Raw genomic sequence first — 19474 nt, 5'->3', positions numbered from 1 at the left:
GCCTTTGAATTGTGGGAGGAAAGCAGAGTAGCTTGAGTAAGTCCATGCAAACCCAGGGAGACCTTGAAAACTCAATGAAGATAGTGTCCTGACTGGGATTCAAACTGGGGACTCAAGTGCTACAGTTCAGACAATCTATAGGGCATTATAAGGATTGCATCCTTCACTTAGTGCTTGCCTGATTCATTACTAATAAAAAAGGTACTAATGCACCCACAAAATTGATCTGTAAGTAAAAATGACCTTAGAAAAAAAGCACAGTATAAAAAAAAAATCAAATAGCAACCCATCACCTGTTAAAATGAATAGCTATGTTAGTTAAAACTCTATACCAGGACATCTACACATTTAAGTCATGCATGCTGTATGTAAATAAAGCTTGATAACGTCTGCCCTGTTTAACAGGAATAAAATTAACTGATAGCCATCACCCAAAACCTGGATTAGTATGGATTCTAAAAAGTCTCCAAATGTGGCATTCACAAACTGTCAGTATGAAGCACCTTGAACCAATTCATGCTCACAATATGCCTGAAGAATGCCTGCGCAGCAAAACTAAGCAAATGAGGGAGTGTGGGGTAGTACCCCAGTGTTACAAGGCCACATTGCTAAACCAACAAATATATGAACCTCTAACTGAATCAGTGAGGGCAAAAACCTAGTTGTTGGCATGCCAAAAGCAGGTCATACACAGATTGAAATTTGTCCAGTTCAGCAGGGACTGGAAGAATTTTAATCAATGTGTGACCATCCCTGTTCCACTGAAGTTGATCATTTTGATTGACTTCTGTTGAAGGGACATACTAGAAAGTTTTTACAGGTCAGTGGTTACAGCTGCTGATCAGTGTGTTCTCACAGAGATGGTCCCACTGTCAGAATACAATATCCTGGTGTGAACATAAAAAAAAAAAAAACACATCTATGGCCAAATTGACTTGGCTTTTAAATGCCCAAGACCAGGGGCTGTCATTTTAGTCCTAGCTTAACCTCATTTCAAGTCAGTGACCGTATTTGTGCAAGCAGGATGGGAATTCAGACTTCTCAAGATGCAGGCATGGTCTGGGTAAGAAGTAACTAAGCTGTGATGCCAGGCTATGAATGACAGCCCCAGAACTTGCACTTTTAAAAATGAAGCCAATAATGGTGGCACTCCTATTTTTAGCTTTATAGCATCCCCTTTAAGCTATTGTGCTCTGTATAAAGTCTGCCATTAACAACAAGCAGCTAACAGACCTTTCAGAAAAGATGCACATGATGGGAAACCAGACAGCAGGAAGTAGATAGTGGTGACCACCTCTCTTCCAGCACCTGCATTCCTTGATTGCAGCATTACTACATCAGAACAGTTTGCATCTTGCTGCAATCTCATTCTGTGTATAACACCGATGATTGGAAGCACTTTGGCTGCTGGTAGAACCATGACCTATGCTCAAAGTCATACCTCTTGCAGCTCAGATTCAAACTCAGATTTGGATTACAAAAACCAAAGAAAGTTCTTGTAGAAGTACACAGCATATGGTATGTAGATACACAGTATGCATCAGCATGATTATACAATTTGTCACACAAACATAATTAGCAGTCTGGTCTTTGAAAGGTGGGAAGAACTTTTTGGTTATCTTAAAATATACTATCAAAGACATGGCGATAAAAGCACCAAAACCTGCTCATGAACCCAGCCATGATAGTGACAGAATTACACAAACATGCATATCGTTTACTACCTTTTTTGGGCTTTCCTTTTTTAGGAGGTGAGAAAGGTCCCACTTTTCTTGCTTCTGTAGGAGAATGCCAGTGGCATAATAAAGATTTACATTTATATGGGATTTTAGGTATTCTGGGGGAAGTTTAGTTTTACCGACATTGGATAGAAATGGTTACGTTTTACAGTATGTGAGACTGTTAATGTACAGAATGGTCCAGGGAGGTAGGGACAACTAGCAACAATAATATAACTGAGTGGTCACCAATCAGCTGCCAAAGAGAGACATGTGGCTCTCCAATATATTTCTTGCCATTTCTAGCATTTTCCCAGCAGGTGCTTAGTACTTGCCAAATGTAAATACTTGCCACTTGACAGTGTATATAAAAATGTAGCTACATTAGACAAGTTGGTTATAATGAATCTTTTCACCATTAATATTCCTAATTGGTGTCACTCACCATCTCCTCTTATATTTGAATGACGCTCATAAGCAGGCAGATTGAGGACCACAGCTATATGTCATATAATGGATTATTTGCAACATACTGTAAATGGAGGAATGATCAGGAATTCATGATTGAAAGTGTCAGCGAGAGAGACTGCTTTGATGCATTCGAAAAAACAAAGAGTGAGTCCGATTGGCCTGTTGTGGACAAAATAGGTAGTAGTGGTTCTTCCAATCATGAAGCCCTTTGTCTTTTGGTGCTATGCCAGCTCTGGGGTTATAACAAAAGTTCTAGTAATAACAGAGGAATGGGAGTAAGGGCATGTAATGTTGGTAACTGAGAACATTTAAAAAGTAAAACTGACATTGAAGCATTTAAGTGTGAACTATTGACATATGCCCAGATCAAACTGAACATACTGCAGCCATGACGGTGTAGTGTTATTATAGTAAATGGACAATATTTTAGTTTTATGGAAATCATGCATTGATAGAGCCACACTTATACTCAAGTAAAAGCACATTACCTGCGTTGCCAGCAGTGGTCTAGTGTCCTCCACATCGATGACTACATCACGGGGAGTGGCAGAAGACAAAATTGCAACTGAAAGAGAAAAAACGTGACTTTATCTGCAAAAGACAAGTCTTGAGTAACCCATTGTAAACACGGATCATCTTTCATTAGTCTAAACACAGACTGCCAATAGCGGATAACTGGCTGGTGGCATGATGGCTAGTCTATGCACTGTAACCTGGAAAAATGAGATACCTGACTGGCTTATAAATTGTTGCACATTCACCACCAAAAGCCACTTAGAATAATCAAAAAAGAAAAAGCCAATCTTTTCCCAACTTTAAATGCAGAATAATCAAACTTTCAGAGCGCATTTTGAACAGAAAGGACTTCTTCTAAGCGGGAAAATAGTCCTTGTATAAAGATTCCCTTTGCCACCCGTTCGTTTTTGTCAACAGCAAATGAAATCGCTTGCCCATTGCAGCTATGTCACTGTCAGCCATTGTCTTTAATGAAAGAGAATTTTAAAAAGGTAATTGGTTGGTGCCATGAGCACTTTCCAAAGTTTTCATGGTGAAACTACTTAAACATTTGAGAAATGCAGTACATATACTGTGGCAAGTCGGCTCTGTCCCGCGAAGCAACGTAACTCTACGTTGTTTTGCAGGACCGCTAGTGGTGGCACGTGCATGCGCCGATTGGCTACAGGGGCACCTGCGATCGCTCCCCCGTGGATAACGGTGGTCTGCCAATGGAAACACGGCAGACCGCTGTTCTGTCAGTAATGAATACAGTAATCCTGTGTTCCTCTTATTTAGGAACACAGGTCTGTGTGCTCATTCAGCAAGCCCATCCCCCACATAGAAAGCAACCCCTAGGGACACATTTAACCCTTTGATCGCCCCTGGTGCTAACCTCTTCCCTGCCAGTGTCATTAGTACAGTAACTGTGCATATTTTTAGTAATGTCACTGGTCCCCCCAAAAGTGTCAAAAATGTCAGGTGTCCGATCTGTCCGCCGCAATGTCGCAGTCCCGCTAAAAATTGCTGATCGCCACCATTACTAGTAAAAAAAATTAAGTGACAAATCTCTCCCCTAGTTTGTAGATGCAATACCTTTTGTGCAAACCAATCAATATACACTTAATGGGATTTTTTTTTTACCCAAAACATGTAGCAGAATACAGATTAACATAAAATTATGAAAAAAAAAGTGCTTTTTCTTTATTGGTAATGTTTTATAGCAGAAAGTAAAAATATTGTTTTTTTTTTTCAGAATTGTCACTCTTTTTTTGTTTATAGCGCATGAAATAAAAAAAAAAAAAAAAAAAAAAAAAAAAAAAAAAAAAAAAAAATCGCAGAGGGGATCCAACACCACCAAAAGAAACCTCTATTTGAGGAAAAAAAAGGGCATCAATTTTATTTGGGTACAGCGTTGCATGATCGTGCAATTGTCAGTCAAAGTAATGCAGTGTCGTATCGTAAAAAACACGGCCTGGTCATTAAGGGGAAAAAACCTTCCGGTCCAGAAGTGGTTAACATGGGAAATAAACACATTTTTTTGTATTTTATGACAAACAGGAAAGCGCCATAAAAGCAAACTTTCTGTTAAAATTAGTTTATTATTCAAGGAAAAGAGACAAGAAAGCTGTGTGAAGATGAATAAGCACACACATGACTGAGAAAATCTAGATTTCCATACCTCTTAACCCTGCGGCATCTTCTGGTTTTGTAAGGTATGGATCGCACCGGAAATTTTCCAAAGAATCAATAGTGCACTGTCCTACCACCGGCTTTCTTCCAAAGGGTCTGTGGTCAATCACTTTAACAATTATGGGAGGAACATACATCTCTTCTTTTGGTAGGAGCTACAGAAAAAAAATCCTCAAAATCAAAAGCTGTAAAAGTCCATGGTAAAACACGATGGTAAATGTTTTATAAGGCACTCCTAACTTGTCATGTATCCACATTTTAAATTGGTATTGCCTTGTCCTGTCCCGAGTCCTGACCTGAGTTTAATTGATATTCTGTGGTGGGATCAGAAGCAGGCAATTCAAACAAGCCTGCACTCACTGAGCCATAAGGCCTTTTGGGGGGGGGGGGGGGGTGCTTAAAATTACAGGCATAAAAAAACTGTAAAGCAAACATCTAGACAAAACAAGATATAATAGAAGTGAGTCCTGTTAATATTATCTTATCTAGAGATTGAAGGCTCAATGCTGTGCTGCATATTATTGTGGAACTTCGCTCTTTCAATCAATATGGACTATTTTAATAATTACGCTGCTAGCATTAGTAAAACTTGATTAAAACTTTTTTTTTACATTTCTTCAGTTACTTCTTGGTTTCCAGGCCTACATAAAATGTTATATGTCTCAGGAGTCCTCAGTAGGGGAGGATGGGGTTTTCTCAACTAAGCATGCCTGCCAGTATGCTATGGGTCCTCTACCCATCGGATTGTGCAACAGACGTGACGCTTGGACCAAAAAACATTAACTGTGCATGCGCAATGCGTTCAGCCATGCGTTCCACGGCCCTAAACAATTTAAAATCTGAGTGGTAGAGGTCGCGGTAATGTGATAAAACACCCATGTGGACATCTTAATACACCTAGCTAGGTCTTGAATTTGAGTTTTTTTAGCAATAAAGTGAGCGCATATAAATATAGTATATTGACATCTATGATGCTGTTTTGAGGTTACATTTTTATGATAAGGCTTACCTATAGGTACTGTAAATATCTCCTACACATGCACCATTTAGAGTAAACTTACTTTGCATGCGGCCAAGGACATCACTGGAGCATGCACTCTGAACGAATGGCTGCCCATGCGGCTCTCATGCACATGCGCAGGAGTGACGTCTTCGCAGCTCCAGCCAGTCAGATGGCCCGAGGACGCAAACCCGGAAGGAAGACAGGTTAACATGTCGGCTGTGACAGCAGTGTGCGAGTGCCGCTGCGGGGGCTTTGTTCTAAGGTAAATGATTTCATAACGAGCTAATATGCGCGATGCTTACTAGCTCATTATGCTTTTGTCTTTCAGGTTTTTTTACATTTTTTTTTTTTGAGGTTTACAACCTCACCTAAAGAAGCTGGACGGAAGCAGTAGGAAGGTGGCGAACACTAGCAGTAGGAAGGTGGGGGACGCCAGCAGTAGGAAGGTGGCAGAGGCCATGTTGGTACACCCACACTGTTTATCGCTAACACTTTGGAACATTTTGAAACCATAAAGTGTTAGCGATGAACAGTGTGGGTGTACCAACATGGCCTCTGCCACCTTCCTACTGCTGGCGTCCCCCACCTACCTACTGCTAGCGTCCATCTTCTTTAAAAAATGTAACATTAAAACAGCATCACAGATGTCAATATACTATATTTATTTATATACGATAACTTTATTGCTAAAAATACTCTGAAATGAAAGACGTAGCTGGATGTAATAAGATGGGTGTTCTATTAAATTATTGCTACCCATCATCGCGCATGCGCAGTAAGTGTTTTTTGGTCCAAACGTCACTTCCGTTGCACATCTGATGGGTAGCGGCATTCTAATCAAACACCGGCATGCCCAAGCCAAAGACAGATGGATTCCAGGAAGTATATGCATGAATCATCTGCCTTTACTCAAGACGGCCACAAATAAAAATGCTAGGGGGTATTTTTCAAAGTGATTTCTCAACAAAATAAAGCATGGAGACATGGATGGATGAGTTTTCTTTGAATATTAAAAATTAATTAAAATAGTGTTTTTGGAATGTGGGGCTCAGATGCAGTGTAGTTCTGCTTTTTTAATGAATCATGTAATGAGAAATCTGATAGATATGACCATGATCAGGTTGAATCCGCTTCAAAAAAGTTAAGTATAAGGATTTCTTCTTTACAGGGCTAGATAGGCTAGTGTTAGAATGTGGAGATCTAAAGATGCAGGCATTTTAGTTTTAGGGTGGACTTAGCCTTTAAACTGCACCTGTGCAAAGACTATAGACACTAAAATGTGTACATATTTTAACCAACGGTTATTTAAAGAACCTTAACTCAAGCCACTTCTGACCTCTTTAGTTACTTGTAATGCAAGTAATTAAAGGCCAACTCTCCCTTTTCCAACAGATTACATCCATGTTTAGGCGCTAACATGGTGCCAAGCAAAACCATCTTAAATCAGGAGTGCAATGCTTTGCAGGCTCCTATACAAAAAAAAAAAACATGTTTTCCTTGCAAAAATATGTGCATTTATTATATTTATTAAAAGTTGGATGTAGCATTTAACTCTCAAATAACCTATAAAAAATAAAAAAAAACACAGCCAAGACAAAAATTGGTTTCAGTCCCTTTCTAACAGCTTGGAAGCACCTGCACTTTTCTTCCGATATTAGAGGGCTGAAACGTTGCCAAAATGCAGTTACAATCGAAGGTAATAGGGGAAAAGCTAAGATTGTAATGCTTCTATTTTGAAATTAGAGAATTCAGGAAATTTAAATTTGTGCATGGTCTGGGCACACGCTAACTTCAATGCAGAAACAGTAATTTTAATAAAAGCCATAAGAGAACCATTTGTGCCAGGCTCAGCAATGAAAGGGTCCCACATGAAGACCATTAGTATAGAGTCTGATGCTGGAAGTTTCCAGTTGGCCAGAAAACACATGCCCTGTTACACAGTGACAATTCCAAAATAGAATTAACCCGATGCCAGGGGTGACCAGGTCACCCAACATGTTCCCTACTAATCCACAACTATCTTCCTTATTCAGCTTCATTTTATGATAGATAAATCTGACAGATAGGTATAGGTGTTCTGTGTTTAGAGTACAAATCACGTGACAGTATGAGAGCTGCATAAAAGTATATGGCTTCTATCGCAGCCATTTGATGTCCCAGCAAATTGGTAAACCTAAAAAGTAAGCCTATATGGGCCAATTCATTATAGGGAAGGTTAAAATGGCTGTAATTATGTAAAAGTGTAGAAATAAAAATTATTGCAAGTAATACTTCTAGGCAAAGGACTATAAATCAGTAAATGAGTGATCTATGCATATTTCACAAGAAACTGTTCGTTTGACCATAAATACCAAATCATTTGGAGGAGGGGGAGGATTATGGTGTGGCATTGTTCTTCCAGGAGTTGGGCTTGGCCCCTTAGTTCCAGTGATGAGAACTCTAAAGGCGTTGGCAAACCAAGACATTTTGGACAATTTTATGCTCCCAACTTTGTGGGAACAGTTTGGGGATGGCCCCTTCCTGTGCCAACATGACTGCGCACCAGTGCACAAAGCAAGGTCCATAAAGACATGAATGAGCGAGTTTGGGGTGGAGAAACTTGACTGGCCTGCACAGAGTACTAAACCTCAACCTGACAGAACACCTTTGGGATATGTTAGAGTGGAGTGCCTGACTTCACAATGCGCTTTTGTAAAAATGGTCAAACATTCCCATAGACGCACTCCTTAACCTTGTGGACAGCCTACCCAGAAGAGATGAAGCAGTTATAGCTGCAAAGGGTGGGCCAACTCAATATTGAACCCTACGAAGACCCTACGAAGACAAGGATGCCATTAAAGTTCATGCGTGTATAAAGGCGTTTGGCAATATAGTGTAAATTTTGTGCTATTTTGTCAACAATTGCATTGATGCCATCCAGCCCACCAGCATGTTACAGTGCATCACGTCATACCAAAAATGTATTTACAGGTTTTAAAGTAAAGTAGAGCGGGGAAGGATTACAACTTTCAGGTTTTTACCACCATTCAGGGTTCTTCAGTGAAGTGGAGGAAAATCCCTCTAACATAGCAGTAAAACATTTTAGAGGAATATTAACTCTTCCCCACTTTACACTTTCAAGCAGCCCTGTGTCTTACCACTTTCATGAAGAGGACAGAGCTGGAAAAGTTAGGGGTCTTTTTGAGGTTTTTTATCATTGCAGTTTGGATAATTTCCCCACCACACTCCACAACGAGGCTTGGAGAGGTGACAGATGCCATCTGATAACTCTTCATGTTGCGTAATCCCCAGGTAAGTATCTGTTTTATAGAATAAAGGTATTGCAAGTCATTGTGACTGTTCCAAAAAAGTTTACTACATATTGAAAATAATATTTATCAACATTAGGAGCACACATTTCAGAAAAATCCAAACCTGTTTCAATTGATTTTTTACAACAAGGCGTAATATATAGTACAGCAAAAGCCAGTGATATGCTACTACCCACAACAATAGACACTGCCACTTTTTAAATACTATGACAAAATTAATTGAAATAGTTACTGATCAACATTTTTGTTTATTAAAAATGACCTTTTAACAGTAATTCATGAAGTGTTTTTTCTACTGAAGTAAATTAAAGGGCCCATTCACACCATGTGCATAGACATGCATTTTTCCACACTGCACCAAAGCTTATTTGAGATCTGTCTGTCTCCGCACTGCAGGCCAGCTGTCACTTTTTGAAATTTCAAAAAAAAGTTTTTTTTTTTTTAAAAGTAAAATACAAGCAGGCTGGTGTGAATGAACCCAAAGTTTTAAAAGAAAAAAAGTTACGTTAAAGTCACACTGTATGCCTGGGTGTACTTTGTGTATTGTTGACGGATCTTGCCTGCTGTCTTTTTTTACTTTCAGCTTTAAAACATTTTTTGACACTATGGGGATAAATGTACCTGCACCATTAGGGCACTTACTCCTAAAGTAGGTTATAGTCACCCATGCCCCCAGCCAAGTCTTAGGCTGGCCATACACAATGGCAACAGATTTCTCCATCTTTGCTACACAGCGTGGATGGACAAAGCTCCTGCTGTAGCTATTGTGTACTGGCAGCTGGCCCCACTACCTACCTGAACAGCCTCTGCATCGGATAGGATGCAGGTTCTATTCAGCTGAGGATTTCCTCCAAGCTCTTTCAGTTTAATCAAGGAATGGTGTGTGGGGGGCAATCAACAGGGCCAACCACTGAGTGATTTTTAGCCAGTTCATCAGAAACTGGCCAAAATCTGAACAGTGAGCTAAACACTCACATGTGCCCCAATCAAGACATGGATGACTGGATCACCTAGCTGACTGTCAAAACTTTCCCTGCCAAACCGGCTTATGCACACTTCTTTCTCAGCCATTCTTTTAAAAAGCTCTGGTGTATGAACTAATACTGTAGACTAAAGCCGGGTACACAAGGTCAGAATGTCATAAGTCATTTGAAAAAAAAAAACGTCTGACATTCGGCATGTGTGTATGTCTGTGTGCGCGCGCGCGACAGAAGCATGCTGGAAAACCAACAGCCAACTACTCTTAATCAGCACTCTCAGTCAATGGCAGAAAGCGCTGATCAGAGTGTACTGGCGGGGCGCATCCCCGTTATAACACAATAGCTCAGTGGGGGAGAGGACTATACTAACTTTCGCATAGCTAGTATAGCGGCTCAGACCGGGGCGGACAGTTTTTTTTTTTTTGTTCAACCAGTGGGGTTGAACAGAAAAAAGAAGCTAATAGTGTGTACCAGGCTTTACTCTCCTCAGGGATGAACGGGTGCGCACAGAGGGACTGTGTGGTCCAGTCCAGTGGGATTTTGACAAGGAGGTGTGAGATCTAGTCATTGATATCGTGTTTGAATCAGGGACAGATGAATACAACAACACAGAGGGTGGTGGTTTAGAGGTTTCTACATAAAAATTGTAACTGCAGCATAGGTTACCTAGTAACTTGTATTTATCTAAATGCTAGGGTATGCTTTGGACACTCAAATGAAAAAAGTCCTTGTGACCTCTGTCACTGGTAAAACATCTTCAACATTACAGAACATGTCTAATTGAATGTGAGCCACTTCTACTAGCTAGCTATTTTCATGTGTGTGCATTTTTGTTTTTGCATGTACTGGTGTAAAGATAATGATCCGCACCACAATTTGACTTTTAGCACTAATGGCCTGCTTGCTGAACAAGAGGAGGCTCGTCCTAGCAACTGCAAACTGAATGTTATGACCTGCTCAAAACGTATGATGGTAGAACAGCTGAGAACTGGAGCTGCAGAAAATGTTAAACTCCAATACAAGGATGCCTGGAGTTTACATTTAAAATAATACCAAGAATACGACACATGATAGAACTTAAGTTTACTTCCATAATTTGCCTTGACTTTTCCCCAGAATGTCTTTAATACCTTCTCGGGGGTACATTTACATACAAAACAATTAGAGAAATTATGGCCATAAGTAAAGCTTCTCACACAGCAGAACTACATTTGCTTACCTCAATGGCAGTGAGTTGAACCACAGGACGGATGCCTTGAGGCACCATGTAGAGTTTTGGAGCTCTCTGAGATGGCAGTATTGGAAGGTTGGATCCATCCTATGGAAGTAGTGCACAACCAGTTACAGAAGGCTATATAGCAGTAATAGTTTACATAGTAAATACAGTGGGTACGGAAAGTATTCAGACCCCTTTACATTTTTCACTCTTTGTTATATTGCAGCCATTTGCTAAAATCATTTAGGTTCATTCTTCTTCCTCATGAATGTACACATAGCACCCCATACTGACAGAAAAACACAGAATTGTTGACATTGTTGCAGATTTATTAAAAAAGAAAAACTGAAATATCACATGGTCCTAAGTATTCAGACCCTTTGCTCAGTATTTTTAATAAATCTGCAACAATGTCAACAATTCTGTGTTTTTCTGTCAGTATGGGGTGCTATGTGTACATACATGAGGAAGAAGAATGAACCTAAATGATTTTAGCAAATGGCTGCAATATAACAAAGAGTGAAAAATTTAAGGGGGTCTGAATACTTTCCGTACCCACTGTATGTGAATGACTACGCTTTTATTTTGTGCTTCATGACTTCTCTGCATGGTGGAGGTACTGAAGAACAAAGCTTTGGAACTTTACATAAAGCACAACAATTATTTCAGGGCAGCATGAGCCATTCACTTTCACAGAAAAAAAAATAAAAATTCCAGTGCCATTATAGTTTGCTATAACCCTTCCAGTCCATTTAAAACAAACATAAAATGCCAATCAATAGAAGTATACTGTGTTTACCTAAAAAATTCAGTAGAAATGTTTAATAAGGCTGCACTTACGTTTGACAACTGCAGTCACCAGAGATTGGTCATCTCTACTGTGTGTTGACCATTTGCTGACTATGCAACACATTTACATGTGCTGAAACATTACAGAACTTCACCCAAACACCATTCCACATTCAGCCTAAAGATCAGCACAATCTAATCATAACATACAGAAAACAAAATATAGACCAATAAACTATGAAGCCCTAATCTTTAGACCTTGTCTTTTAGAATGAGTTCCGCAGCAACCAGGATGTCCCCGCAGTGTTTGCCCGCGTTCATGACTGGAGACCACAGAAGTTTTGGTGTAATGTCAATAGGGGTCAGTTTTACAAGTGGTTGGCACAAACTCCTTCCAATAAATTCATCTTTTCCCTGAAACAAACATCACAAAATAAATAAGCGATAACAAAAAATTGAGAAATAAACCTTTAGAATATGGACCTATACATACCACTTGATCGTTGTCAAATATTTCAATAACTACGTTTGGTGGATTATGAGCTACTGCGTGCGGATCTCCATAGATCTCAACTTCATTGAAGATTAGGGTTTGGTCCCATGTGGGGTTCAAAGTTGAATTTATTATCTCTGTAGTCTTACTGCGGTGAAGGAATGATACATGTGCATAGGGGTCTAAACAAAAGAAAAATAAATTCAATCTCTTCCTCCTCGATTTAACAAAAAAAAAAAAAAACCCTTTCCCATATTTCCTGCTTCATGCCTCTACAGAATTTATTGTGCGGAGCTGAATGCATATCAGTTAAAGAATGTGGTCAGCATTCATCATTACAAGTTAATGACCAAATCAGAAATAAACAATGAATGCGGTTTTTGTTCCATAAATACAGAAAGCATTCTGCAGTGCAGTATTGGCACTCCTAGCATAAAGTAAAAGACTTGCAAGCAATGTTAGACTGTATAGCTTAAAAGCAGAACTAAAGTTAAAAAAAAAAAAAAAAAAAAACACACACAGACAGGCTCTTACTGCAGAAGAGACATGCAATGGTGCCTCACAGGCGCCACATCATTGGAGTGGCGCCGAATAATTCTGACTTTAGTTCCACTTTAAAACAAGGATTTGGATTTTTACTTAGCATGTGACAAGTTTCAAATCTCCGTGGACTTCGCTTAAAAGAACTGTCACTTTTTGTATAAAATGAGGACCAAAATACACTCCTAGTAATCAGTTTAAAGTCTATAGTGATTAAGCAAGTAAAAGTAGATTGGTTGCGACAGGTTACTGCTGCCCCCTGCTTTGTGAAATTGCACCTTTGTTGCTTCCTAGCCTTGGGCTAGTCCAGGCAAAGCACAGTATGATTCTTAAAGGCTTCTCCTTATCCCAGTTATACTGTATGTACAATACCATTGATCCAGTGGTGCTCCTGCTTCTGGTGCAGCCAGACAGAAACTTAACGCTTTGGGGTATGAGGGACCATGCGACTTCCTCCCATTGTCCGTAGTTAAGTCAAGCAGCCAATCGCTAACCCACAGCACTGCCACATGAAGAAGGAGGGGTGATGTCCCTATCTCCTAGTCCAAGTCCAAGGAACACGTGAATTTCGGTGACAGTAGGAGTAGTATTGGATCACTAGTAATGTCAGTGTAAGTATAGCTGGGGCACACTTTTTTTTTTTTTAATTTTGGTAGCGTTGAGAATTTAATTCTCTCGCGCTGGAGAGCATCACCCTTTCTATTGTCCTAGTGACCTCGGTTACTGGTACAAAAATCGATAGTGAAGCCATAAATTTTAAAACTTGAAAAATTGACAAATTGTCACCATAAAAATTGATGAGGGAAATCATCCAATGGGGACATCTATTAGGGTGAAAACTGTCAAGAGGGGGTTTTCATATCACTGATACATTTTAATTAAAGTGTTACTAAACCCAGGAGCCTGCATTCACTATTTCTGGTCTCCTACAGTACACAGAACATGGAAATGCAATACATTTTAGTAATAAACTGCTAAATGCCATTTTTAATCAGCAGTGACTTCTATCAGTGTCTGGTTAAAGCTTGTTGTTGTTTTTCTTCTTCTCTGACTGTCCTTTAAGGCTGCAGGACCCCTGACCCTTTGTCTGGACAGTGCTGATTGGCATTGTCCCGATCACATGCCATCCCCCAAGAAAAAAACACTCTAGCAATACACACTAAACTGAGCATGTGCCGCTAGTCCCCTAGCCTCTGTTCTATCAGTAGATAATGGGGACTGTGGAAGAAGGGGAGGAACAGAAATGACAGGATCGAAAAGCCTTTGTACACAATGCAGAGGATTAACCCCTTAGGTTTCGCATATACAGACTGTATTTTACTGTTGCGGGTTTTGTAATATTTGAAAATCGGATTTTTGTAAGATCTTACCGTAAAATCCTTTTCTCTTAGCTCATTGACAGACGTAGTCTTCTTGATTCACAAGAACTGGGTTATGTTGTCTCCGCAGGAGTAGGACTAGGCAGAAAAGAAAAAACGTTCTGGCTCCACCCTAGGGGCAGTCCCAGAGGGTATATCCTCCCTCTCTCTGCTACAAGGCATCAGTTCTGTCACAAAGCAGCAACAGAGAATTTAACCCAACCCAACTCAATGATAGAGGGGCGGGTACTACGTCTGTCAATGAGCTAAGAGAAAAGGATTTTACGGTAAGATCTTACAAAAATCCGATTTTCTCTGTCGCTCATTGACAGACGTAGTCTTCTTGATTCACAAGAACTGGGACATCCAGAAGCAGTGCCACAAATGAGGGGTGGGATTGACAGAAATCAAAATCCAATCTAGAAGGCCCAACCGGTGCCAAACTAGAAGTTTTAAAGGCTCATTATAAACAAAGAATGAGACTCAAATAAAAATTCCAACGGAAAAAAACCCTCGAGGTAGACCACTGGTCTCCTCAAATGGCGGCCTGCAAAACCTTGCGGCCAAACGAGGCATCAGACGATGCCATTACATCAACTTTATAATGTTTTGTAAAGGTATGCACCGACGACCAGGTAGCCGCCTTGCACACCTGGACCACTGACGCCTGATGGCGAAAGGCCCATGACGCACTAAGTGCCCGAGTGGAGTGCGCCTTAACAGGGAACGGGGGCTCCCGACCCTTAATAGAATAAGCCTGTACCACCGTATGTCTGATTCATTTGGAAATAGTCGTGGTAGATGCAGGCAACCCCTTTTTGGGTCCATCCGGGATCACAAAAAGTGAATCCGTCTTGCGAAACGAGTCGGTCGTTTTCAAGTATACCCTGGTCGCCCGGACCACATCCAAGAAAAGTAAAGCAAACTCCCGAGGATGACTGGGCTTAGGACACAGGGAAGGTAATACAATTTCTTCATTCAGATGAAATTCTGAAACCACTTTTGGTAGGAAGGATGGGTTCGGACGAAGAACCACCTTATCTCTATGAACCACCAGATATGGGGAACGACAAGATAAAGCGGCCAGTTCTGACACCCTGCGTGCAGAAGTAATAGCCACCAAGAAGGCCACCTTCTGGGACAACGTAGGTAGAGGAATCTCCCTAATATCTTCAAAGGGAGGTTTCTGAAGAACCAACAATACTAAATTAAGATCCCAGGGTGGTAACGGCGCGCGCACTGGCGGAGCCAGATGTCGCACCCCCTGGATGAAATTCCGCACCAAGGAATGAGTAGCCAAAGGCTTCTGAAAGAAGATAGCTAATGCTGAGACCTGACCCTTGATAGTGCTCAAGGCCAGTTTCTGCTCAACTCCTTGTTGCAGAAAAGCTAATATTCGACTAACCGAATAAGACCGTGGACGGAACCCCAGAGGTTCACACCATGCAATGTAGGACTTCCATGTGCGATGATAAATCTTTCTGGAAGTCGCTTTCCTTGCTTTAACTAGAGTAGCAATCCCTTGTCCTTCAGCACCTGGGTTTCAATAGCCAGGCCGTTTAAAGCCAGCGATCGTAAAGCAGGATGGAAGATCGGTCCCTGAGACAGTAGATCCTCCCTGAGAGGAAGTCTCCACGGGACGTCCGCCACCAGTCTGACCAAGTCGGCGTACCAAGCTCGGCGAGGCCAGTCCGGAGCTACCAGGATTACTGGAATTCCTTCCTCCTCTATCCTGCGAAGAAGTCTTGGCAGTAACCCGAGAGGAGGGAAGGCACACATTAGCTGGTATTGCCCCCACGGGGCGATCAGTGCGTCTGCGGTCTCTGCTAGAGGATCGCGGGAGCGAGCCACGAATCTCTGTACTTTCCTGTTGAATCGTGATGCCAACAGATCCACATCCGGGGTGCCCCAACGTAGGCACAACTGGTGGAAAACTTCTGGATGGAGGGACCATTCCCCCTGATCCAGAGTCTGACGGCTGAGATAATCTGCCTGCCAATTTTCCACCCCCGGAATGAACACCGCAGAGATCGCTGGAACAAATCGTTCCGCCCAGCGAAGAATGCAAGCCACTTCCTTGGCCGCTCGGACACACTTGGTGCCCCCCTGGTGATTGACATAAGCCACGGCCGTGGCGTTGTCCGACTGGATCCGAACCGGGCTGCCCTGGAGCTGCTCGGTCCAGTGAATCAGACAAAGTCTGATCGCTCTCAGTTCCAATACATTTATCGGCAACCTGGATTCTTCCGGGGACCAAAGTCCCTGGACAGATAACTGACCGAGAATTCCTCCCCATCCGGATAGACTGGCATCCGTGGTCACTATCATCCAATATATTGGCAGAAATGACTTTCCCTGGCTGAGCATCGGAGACCGAAGCCACCAGACCAGAGACTCTCTGGTCTGTTTGCTCAATCGGATCCGATTGTCCAGGGATTCCGGATTCCGATTCCATCTGAGAAGAATCTCTTGCTGAAGAATTCGGGTATGGGACTGGGCAAATGGGACTGCTTCGAAGGAAGCCACCATCAACCCCAGAACCCTCATGCAAGTTCGAAGAGAAGACCAGCTGTTGGATAGTAACAACTGGACTGCTGATTGAATCTTCCGGAGTTTCCCTACCGGAAGGAAAACTCTTGTCCTGACTGTGTCTAGAATTAGACCCAGATATTCGAGCCTCTGGGTGGGAACCAGAAATGACTTTTGCTGGTTCACCAACCACCCGAATTCCTGTAAAGAAATTATAGTAATTTCTATGTTTTGTAGCAGGGTCTGAGGAGACTCTGCATGAAGCAGGAGATCGTCTAGGTAACCTAGAATCGATATGCCTCTTTGGCGCAGTAGTGCCAACATTGGGGCCAACACCTTCGTGAAGACCCGAGGAGCCGTGGCGAGACCGAAAGGTAACGCCACAAACTGATAGTGGTTCTCTTCTACGGAAAAGCGTAGAAACCGCTGATGTCCTGCGAAAATGGGAATGTGAAGATAGGCGTCCTTGATTTCTATGGACGCTAGGACATCCCCTGGATGCAGGAAGGCTGCTACTGTGCGAATGGATTCCATCTTGAATTTTCTTATGTTGAGAAAGGAATTGAGTGCCCTTAAGTCCAGAATTGGACGCACTTTGCCCTCTTTCCTGGGTATTGTAAATAGGTTTGAATAAAACCCCTGAAAACGTTCTGTCCAAGGAACGTGGACTACCACTCCTTGTTGTAGTAAATCCGTGACTCCTCTCTGCAGATCTTCTAGACGATCCGGGGATAGTCGGATATTGGAAGGGAAGAATTGCGCCGGTGGGAGAGATCGAAACCCTGACCTTATGACTTCGCAAACCCACTTGTCCGGGATTCTGGAAAGCCATGGATCCGGTAACCGGCGAAGACGTCCCCCCACCCCAGTTATGGGTGGGGGCGCACCTTCAGGCTTTGGACGATTTATCTTCAGGTCTGGAGGGGGCGGGCTTTTGCTTGCCCGACCAACGTCCCCTGAAGCCTCCTGAAGGAGCTTTGGAGGACTTAATTTTTTCACCCGCGGGACGAAAAAACTTTTTGTGAGCAGAGAAAGAAAGCCCTCGTCTTTGACGAGGTCCTTTACCTTTAACATTTTGCGGTAAAAAGGTGCTCTTTCCTCCCGTGAGATCCTTAATGATCTCATCTAAGTTGGCTCCAAATAGACGCTCTCCTAAAAAGGGGATATTAGCCAATGCTTTTTTGGAACCTTGGTCGGCTAACCAACCTTTTAGCATCAGTGTACGCCTGAGAACCACTGCTGAAACTGATGCTCGCGCCAATAATGGAGTGGCGTCTAACGCCGCATCACACACAAACTGTAACCCCTGTATCATTTGTTCCAACAAATCTGATACCGCCTGAGGGACTTCTTCTAAGTCCCGGCGTAACCACTTGGTCCATTCAGTTACAGTCTGCGAAACCAGTCCAATAGCAATTATTGGTCTGAAAGCTGATCCAATCAAGGAAAACATGGTGCGAGACATAGCTTCTATCTTGCGATCCACTGGATCTTTAAAAGACGGAGCGTCTTCTAAAGGAATAACCGTGGCTTTATTCAATCTAGCAATTGGTGAATCCACCACAGGTGGTTCTGTCCATTTCTTAATGAGGGTTTCCTCAAACGGATAACGCCTGTTAATGCGTTTAGAAATAGCAGAAGTGCGTTTTGGCAGACTCCATTCTTCATTGATTGGATTGCAAAAACATTTGGGCAATGGAAAAACCTTCGCTACTTTGATGCGTTTTTTAGTCCCAAAGGGGATTTCAGTTTCAGCTATTTCCGACGGAATACCCTGTAATCTTAAGGTTTCTTGAACAGATACAATGAGTGCGTTTACCAACGCTTCCTCTCGGGCTATGGCTGATCCCGAAACATCCTCCTCACTGTCTGAAGAGACAGTACCCGAGACACCAATCCCAGATGAAGTACCTGCAACTGCAGAAATAGGCTCAGATTCTGAATCCGAAGTTTCAGATAATAAGGGGTTAGGCGGGGGTCGCTTTCTTGCGCCCTGTCCCTGACAAGCCACTTCCACCCGGGACACAAAAGTTTCCATAATAGCTGACAATGATTCAACCGTCAGTGGGGTGCTGGAGGATCCTGCAGACACCTCGAGGGGATCCGGTGGAGATACATGAGTGGCAGGGTCCATGTTAATTCATGACACCTCTGCCAGAAAAAACAAAAAACTTTTTTTTTTTTTTTTTATGTGTATCCCCCTAGCGAAATAGCGCCCCTCAGAGTACCTGCTTCTCGATCCCCACAGAGAGAGAGAGGGACCCTCAAGGCTCACCACCCGATGCAGAGAAGTTTCCAACCAACTGCAGTCAGCGTCTGTCTTTTACAGACTGGAAAGAGCTGTGTTCGTTTTCCCGGGTAGAAGGACGTGGCTCCGCCCCCCCAACACTTTTTGAGCACGTTTTTTGCACAATTTTTTGTATTCACTTTATGGACTTGATTGCATTGGACTTTTATATTTATTTACTATATCTATTTTTTGAGTGATATATTTTATAATATATTTATTATTCAGCACGTTGCACTTTAAGAGGAATCACGGTATTTCACAGTAATATATTATTTATTTATACTATTTATTTATCCCACCAAGTTACTATATGAGCATTGGTTATAAAATTGCACAGGCACTTTTCATTTATATACTGCCACAGAAAATTAATAGGGTAGCGCGGTCATTTACACATCTCTTCACAATACCCTCTCCACCGGGGTGGGGGGTTGTGGACCACTCCGGACGCCTCGACTCTCTGGTTCCTGGCGTCCAAGCGAGACTTTTAACTCGCAAGGTCAGTCCCTCCAATGGGACTCTGTCGCGGCCGACCCAGCGCGGAGCTCTGGTCTGCACGCGCTCGTAGGCAGAAACCGGGGTGACCACT

At 42.2% G+C, this 19474-nt stretch overlaps 1 protein-coding gene across 3 annotated transcripts in view; it reads right to left on the bottom strand.

Moving 5' to 3' along the window:
* The window catches only part of MYOF (myoferlin), a 291688-nt gene that overhangs the window by 54124 nt on the left and 218090 nt on the right, over positions 1 to 19474 (bottom strand). For all 3 annotated transcript variants that reach the window (XM_082267590.1, XM_082267588.1, XM_082267589.1), the window contains 6 exons: positions 12169 to 12350; positions 11934 to 12089; positions 10890 to 10988; positions 8517 to 8678; positions 4366 to 4531; positions 2678 to 2754 (listed from right to left, as the gene is read on the bottom strand). In XM_082267590.1, the coding sequence (XP_082123716.1) occupies positions 2678 to 2754; positions 4366 to 4531; positions 8517 to 8678; positions 10890 to 10988; positions 11934 to 12089; positions 12169 to 12350 (842 nt within the window). The remainder of the gene's footprint in view (positions 1 to 2677; positions 2755 to 4365; positions 4532 to 8516; positions 8679 to 10889; positions 10989 to 11933; positions 12090 to 12168; positions 12351 to 19474) is intronic.

Source organism: Pelophylax lessonae (assembly GCF_965119305.1).
Source record: "Pelophylax lessonae genome assembly, chromosome: 9".
Taxonomy (NCBI): domain Eukaryota; kingdom Metazoa; phylum Chordata; class Amphibia; order Anura; family Ranidae; genus Pelophylax; species Pelophylax lessonae.
The sequence above is the reverse complement of the archived record's forward strand: the minus strand, read 5'-3'. Positions and strand labels throughout refer to the sequence as shown.